Consider the following 6,969-nt stretch of genomic DNA (forward strand, 5'->3'; position numbering starts at 1 on the left):
TATATAAACACTCATTTTTTTTAGTAGACATATTTTTCTAAAGCCAAGTGGTAATATATAAGTGTTTTTGAGATAATAGTTTTTGCTTACTTACGAAATATTAAAAAATAAGTAAGAAAATCGCTTATTTTTCATGAAAACAATTTTCGAACGAGTATAAAAAAACCGGGGAAAACAAGTGCAGCCACCTTGTGTCCAAGTTCTTTTTGTTGTTGTTCAGAACCTCACTATTGCCTACAAGCTGACCCACAATTCACAAACACTACCAGAACATTATTTTATAAAAAGAAAAGGAAATAATTTACCAATTAGGTGCGCCAATTCCAAAAGAAATTGCCATATTATCCTTTTATTTTTTTGAAATAGTTAACAGCGAATTACAACAATAGTTTAGAGGGAAAAGGATCAAAAATATCCCTCTACTTTGTTTTAATGGTTAAAAATATCCTCCGATCTAATTTTGGATCATTTATATCCCTGTCGTTATGAAAGTTAACAAATTTATCTTTCATTTGACGGAAATCCCCAAATTGATTCAAATAACCCGATTTCATAAAAAATAACTCATTCTCCTATTTTACTCGCCCCGACCCACGTCCTAAAATAACCCGTTCTTCCTTCTCTCTCATATTTTCTCCTCCAGCTATCAAGCCCATCGATTTCATCAATTAAGACCGAAAGGCGTAGTTGATGGACAACTGGTGAATATTCCTCTACCGCCCCTTGTTGGTCCTGAGGGACATACACCAGAGGTGCGTCCTTCCCGGTCCTCTATCTATTAGAATACTGCCGATGCTAGTCCACTCATTTCATTTAAGACATGCAATTGTACAGAAGGAAGATTAAGAAGTGGTCTTTGTCAAACATCTATAATTTATAAACCTGTTATTCATTATTTGAATAGAAATTTTGTTCAAGCTCTTCCATTAGAAAGGAAAGCATAGAAAGACGGAAACAATTGACAGTCATTTTGAAAACAACCAGTACATACCTTTAAATAGTTAGTACTGCAGAACTACCAACTAAGCAGATAAATAGAGCAGTAGCTTATCACTAACCTATGACCTGAAGTAATGGCTAAAAGAGTTGACCCCATTACCTAATTAATTTCAACATAATTAGGACTTCTAAGTCGACTTAACTGAAACATAAAAATTGTAGATCCTAAAACATGACACTAACTTTTGAATTGGTCAACGACTAAAGAGAAAGTAAGTCTCCATCAACGGGCGTGACAGCTGGAGGACAAAATATGAGAGAGAAGGAAGAACGGGTTATTTTAGGAGGTGGGTTGGGGTGGGTATAATAGGAGAATGAGTTGTTTTTCAAGAAATTGGGTTATTTGAATCAATTGGGGAATTTTTATCAAATAAAGAGTATATTTGTTAACTTTCATAACAGCAGGGGCATAAATGATCCAAAATTAGTTCAAAGGTTATTTTTAGCCATTAAACAAAGTAAAAGGATATTTTTGGCCCTTTTCCCTAGTTTAACATTTTTAACATAAGACAATGCACCTTAAAATGTGGTTTCATGGTCTAGATTGTCCCCTTGACAGCACCAAAAATAACCACTGTAACGTGAAATGCAAAAATTTGGATATTTTCAAGATTTGACAAAACAGTGGCAGACTATCATCTTAACAGACTTAAAGTACGCAATCCTGACAGCCCAAGCAGCAAAAGTGATCTCAGAAAAAGAAACTTATTCAGAAAAAGAAATTTATTCTTTTTTGAGGTCCTTTTGGATCTCACAAATGATCACAAAGTGATGAACCAATTAATCACTTCGAACTGAACACTCTTTCCCTAGCATCAAGAATAATGAACTGTCATCAGTCATCACTCAATGATTACATATGCAAAACAAAAACAAAAAGCTTTTTAATTAATCAAAGTTAAGTAATAATCATCTAATCAGTAGCTTACATATAAATAAATAATTATTACAGTATATGTCATTTTCAATAGTCCTACATAGACTTGCAAAAGAAAAAAAAAACAATGCTTTCTTGCTCTCTAAACAGCTCCATCTCCTCTTCCTTAAAATAGCCAAGCTGACCAGCACAACAACCACAGCAAACTGACTATATTACCCACCAAAAATGGCAAGAACGTCACAAAGGGGTCATATTCAGAGATGGGTTAGAATGGTCATTTGAAGAAAATGTAAGGGACCCTATAAAGGTGTCAACAAATAGGACCAGAAAGTTGGTGTCTTGGCTTAGAAGCCAAGGCAAGTTGGAAACAAACGTGACTGCAATAGAAAGTTACACAAAAGTTTCTTCTTGGGAATTATGTTTTTGTTGCACAGTTATTTCTCTCACATTTGCCATTGTGTTTTTTCAGCTTTTCCATCTTCTGTCTTTCTGTATCTTGGTGCACCACATTGTTCAGGTACGCATTAGTTATTCTATATATGAACTATGCTCCAATCGCAAGCTAGTCGTGTTGTGTTTATGATCAAAGCTAAACTATTTTGTTTGGGGGCGTCAACTAGTTGCAACCCTTCTAGTTTACCTTGGTTTAAATAAGAATTCTAACAAGGCAATTTTCAAACAATTTTAATGCTACATTGGAATGTTGAATATGTGATCTAAAACAATTTTAAAACTGCTTTTACTGCTATACTAGAAGCTGCCCTTATGTTAAGAGGAGTTAACAATTTATATATATAGGAGATCATTTTTACCGTATATTCGCAGTATAATTTTTTGATAGCTCCGCGCCTGCTCAGTTCTTATTATTAGGAATTTGTCCTCTAGATTATATTTACAAACTTCACACCATTGTATGATGTGCTGGTTCAAGGGGAAAAAATAGCTGTTTAGCGGAGGGGCATTATCATTTTCTTGTAACACTAATCAATAGTTAAAAATTCTTGCTTTTCCATTGCATGACCAAAAATTTCATTTCTTCTAATAGACCACTTTGTTATAATTTAGCTCGATGAAAGAAATATCGTAGTTAAAAATTGTAGGATGAATGAAATCGTGACTATGTCATATGAAAGGACCTTCTTGATACTCTTTTGCATTTGTCTGGTTCAATTTTGTTAATATGAATCCTCATATGTTTTAGGACAACAGTGTGAAGGGAAAAGATGGCGTCTCTCGTACCAGACGTACTGATTAAGCTTCTACAAAGCATGAACTCCAACGTAAAAGTTCGCGGAGAATATAGATCCGTTCTTTTACAAGTAATCAGCATTGTCCCTGCCTTGAGTGGTTCAGAACTGTGGCCAAACCACGGCTTTTTTATTAAAGTCTCCGATTCTTCTCATTCGACTTATGTCACACTATCAAAAGAAGACAATGAGCTCATTTTGAACAACAAATTGCAACTTGGCCAGTTCTTCTATGTTGACAAAATGGAGGCTGGAACACCGGTCCCCGTTTTAATTGGGGTAAGGCCAATTCCCGGGCGACATCCATTTATTGGCAACCCGAAGGATTTGATGCAAATGTTGGAACAATCTGAGATTCCTGATCAGGAAAATAATGCTGGTCTAAAGTTGAACGAACTGCCTGAACCAAAAAAGGAGAACCAGAAGAAGAAATTTGTTATCAAAGAGGAGAAGGCGGTAGTTGCATCCAGGTACATGCAGGGTATATCAAACCAGAATACAAAGATTAGTGGAAATGATCAAGGTAATGGTGCAAAAGGCATTGAAAATGAGAGTAACGGAGCAGCTCACAGGGTTGTGCTTTTGAAAGGGAGACAACCAGAGGTTAAAAGTCAGGTATGATCCTGCATTACAGATTATTCATTTATTTCAACTTGCAAAAAGTTCATATTCAAAGATTACTATTAGTCCTTGTTTTTATCCCCTTTTCTCTTTTGGCTACAAATCCATGATTGTTAAGTTTGCCAAGGTCGATAAAATCAAGTGATAATTGCGCTTTTGATACCCAAGTTATTGATATATTCTAATTTTCATCGTGATGTTCAACAAACCACATTTAACTTGTAACTAATAAAGGTTCCCATTTTTGGTCGCTCTTGTAACTAATTCCCACTCTAACCAATATCACAGAGTAGAAATACCAAAAGTATTTTGATGAGGAATCGAATAGTCTGACATTAAATTTGCTGAATTTTTGAAAACTTGTATTCCAGGACTAAGTCTAAGAGATAACTGTTCTATTAGTTGAAAGTTAAATGTGCTATAGTCACTTATTAAACCAATTCCTTACAGGCTTTGCATCAGAACTGCATTTTTGCTATTGCTTGACTATTTTTTGAACAACGTACTTATATATAAGGAAGAAAGAACTTGCACGATATGCTTAGCTCTATAGAACAAGTTTGTATGTCTTTCTCCACATTGCAATAGTTTTCTAATTTCTGCTTTTGAATTTCAGACACGGCCTACAACTCCTTCCCGTGGTCGTTCTGATGCATTTTCTCCAAACTCAGATGTCAATGTGCTTAATAGGAGAGATCTTTTGACAACTCCAATGTCTTCAACTCTAAAACGCACTAGCAGCAAACAAGAAAACATTAGAGAGAACAGTCCATTTTCTGACACACTCATACCATGGTCCTCGCTACCAGCCAGCCTCGCAAAGCCAGGGAAGGTATCTTCGTGTTCTCCTTTAATGCCATTGTTTAGCTAATTTTAGAACCCAAGTAATCACAAAATCTATTGCACTATTGCTAAAGCAGTGCTTAAATGAGACCATTCTCTTCCCTGGATAGACAGACATTTTAAACATTCACTGTCACTTCATAAAAATGCATCAAAGGATAAATAAAGACTTCTTTTTTTTTTTTTCATTTTTGGCCCATTGGCCGAATTAATTACTGGCGCTAGCAAATGTACAAAACCTATACACTAATTATGTATAATATATGTATATTTATGTACTATATTATATGTATATTTTGTGTATGCAATATGTATATTTATACTTAATATACAAATACATTTTCTGACTATTATTGTTTTGAGCTGTCCAAAAATGTAATTATCCCAAAGAAAGAATCACTGTAAGATTAAATGTTTTCAAGAAGACGTCGAAGACTCATGAGAGAGCAATATCATACTAGTGCACTTATGCTTCTCATTTGTTTTGTCTTTATAATAAGGGGATCCTTAGAAGGAAAAAGTTAGCTTCTTTAATAGCAGCAGAAGCTCAAGAAGAAGCATTGACAGCAACCAATCTTCTTCATTGCTTCAGGTCAGTACTATATTGGACTTTGATTCATCCGTGACATTACGGCAAGTTATTTACCTTCAAATTTCTTCAATTTTTTTTCTTTCCAGCATGTTTGCTGAACTATGCTCATCTGCATCACCAGAGAGTCCCCATCTCAATTTGGCCAAATTTTTTGCACTCATCCAGCTCATGGATCAACCGAATACTAAGACAAATGTACAAATACCGGATAACTTTGCCTCAAAATTATCTTTACAAGACAAGGAGCAAGTGGGCAAGAAGACATATTCCTTGAACGGTAAAAATACCCCCAAGTCCTTGAAGCCTTTAACTGAAGTTTCTGTGGCTGAAAAGATAGAATGGGCAAAAGGCGACGGTTCTAGAAGCACAAGGGAGTTAAGAGAGGTTCTGTTTAATGAAATACAATCCTGGTTTCTGAAATTCTTGGAGGAAGCACTTGATGTTGGATTCCGGTTGGACGAGCAGGATCAGAAAAAGAAAGCACGTGGTGTACAACAAACGGATTCAAACAACCAAATTGCTCTCGCGTTGTCACAGCTTAAGCATGCGAATGACTGGTTGGACAAGCTTAAGAGTAAGTCAACCTTGAATAAAGATGTGGCAGAGACAGTCGATAGATTAAAGCAAAAAATCTATGCATGTTTACTGCTTCATGTGGATTCAGCTGCTTCAGCTCTTGGAAAACCAAGTTCCTAAGAGTTTCTGTTCTACTTACTTTCTAATAATTTTATGCTCTTGTATGAATCTATTTAAAAGTCACTTAATAGTAACTAATCAGCTCATGTGAGAAAAATGTAAACTTAATTGTTTCAGTGTATTTGAAAAGAATGGTGAAAACAGTGAATTTAAGGAGTAACCTGCATGGCTCATTGTCTAGCCTTTTATAGCCGTACTTAAAGCAGTGACGTATGCAGGAATTTGTGCCAGGAAGTTCGCGTCAAATCCTATAGAGCGCGATTTTTTCATCTTAGATCGAATTAGAATAGAATAGAGTCATTCAGTAACTTCCACAACAACCACAATTTGACCCCTTGCGCCTGTGAATTAAAGAAAGAAGGAGGTATCGAAAAGAGATGTTAATTAAAAGTCCAACTGATTAAACATTGACCTTGAGTACCAAAATTGGCAGAGCGGGGGTGTTTAAGATGGTGAGGCAGGGCACATGCAAAATTATCTGAAGATAAAAGGTCCAAGTAATCCAGCATGTGCCCTGCTTCTCCAGCTTAAATTGCCGGCAACTTCATACATGCTGTAACAAGTTGCTGATGTTATTGATGAATGGTGGAGTATCAAGAACCTTTTTGTTTCTTTTGTTGTTTGCTTAGGTAATTTTAGAGAAGTTTTTTTGGCAATTGCATACATAAGAGCAATTACTTGAATTTATAGCATTAATACTTGCCAATACTTTTTTGGTTGGATGGGTGGTTGATCCTTTTTTTTCATGCATCCTTTTTATTGCTTTCGGGATGTAGTGTGTTATTTACACTGCCTTCTAATAATAAGAAGGCTAAGCAAGAGTGTTTTTATTTTGGCTTGATGACTGTTGAAGTTTGGCAGCCAAAAAGCAAAAGTCTATTGCTAAGCAGATAGATAGTCTATCAAATGCAACATAAAGAGCAAAATGGCAGGCCACCCACCCTGTTGGCCTATAAAATCATGAAAAGTACTAAAGCAATTGAGGTACATCCGTACATGGAAAACATTAACCAGTTCACTGCAAGAAACCCGAGTTTGTGATAGAATATTTATAACGGAGAGGCCCTAACAAAATTGTGACGATTTCATTT

General features: G+C 35.6%; 1 protein-coding gene across 2 annotated transcripts; it reads left to right on the forward strand.

The window, feature by feature from the left end:
* Positions 1-1,698: 1,698 nt before the first annotated feature.
* Positions 1,699-6,523, forward strand: LOC132040764 (uncharacterized). 2 transcript variants are annotated; one of them, XM_059431436.1, is made up of 5 exons: positions 1,699-2,396; positions 3,089-3,741; positions 4,364-4,579; positions 5,091-5,182; positions 5,269-6,523. In XM_059431436.1, exons 2-5 carry the CDS (start codon positions 3,103-3,105, stop codon positions 5,876-5,878), a joined length of 1,557 nt encoding a protein of 518 aa, XP_059287419.1. In that variant the 5' UTR covers positions 1,699-2,396; positions 3,089-3,102; the 3' UTR covers positions 5,879-6,523. The 2 variants fall into 2 exon arrangements, with proteins under 2 accessions (XP_059287419.1, XP_059287418.1); XM_059431435.1 differs by having other exon boundaries at positions 1,700-2,396; positions 3,081-3,741; positions 5,269-6,522.
* The last annotated feature ends 446 nt before the right edge of the window (positions 6,524-6,969 follow it).

The sequence above is a fragment of the Lycium ferocissimum genome, chromosome 12 (genome assembly GCF_029784015.1).
Source record: "Lycium ferocissimum isolate CSIRO_LF1 chromosome 12, AGI_CSIRO_Lferr_CH_V1, whole genome shotgun sequence".
Lineage (NCBI taxonomy): Eukaryota > Viridiplantae > Streptophyta > Magnoliopsida > Solanales > Solanaceae > Lycium > Lycium ferocissimum.

Coding starts and splice junctions, on each gene's coding strand:
- LOC132040764 (XM_059431436.1), top strand. CDS start 3,103: ATGGCGTCTCTCGTACCAGACGTACTGATTAAGCTTCTACAAAGCATG. Junction 4,580..5,090: donor GCCTCGCAAAGCCAGGGAAG/GTATCTTCGTGT, acceptor CTTTATAATAAG/GGGATCCTTAGAAGGAAAAA. Junction 5,183..5,268: donor AATCTTCTTCATTGCTTCAG/GTCAGTACTATA, acceptor TTTTCTTTCCAG/CATGTTTGCTGAACTATGCT.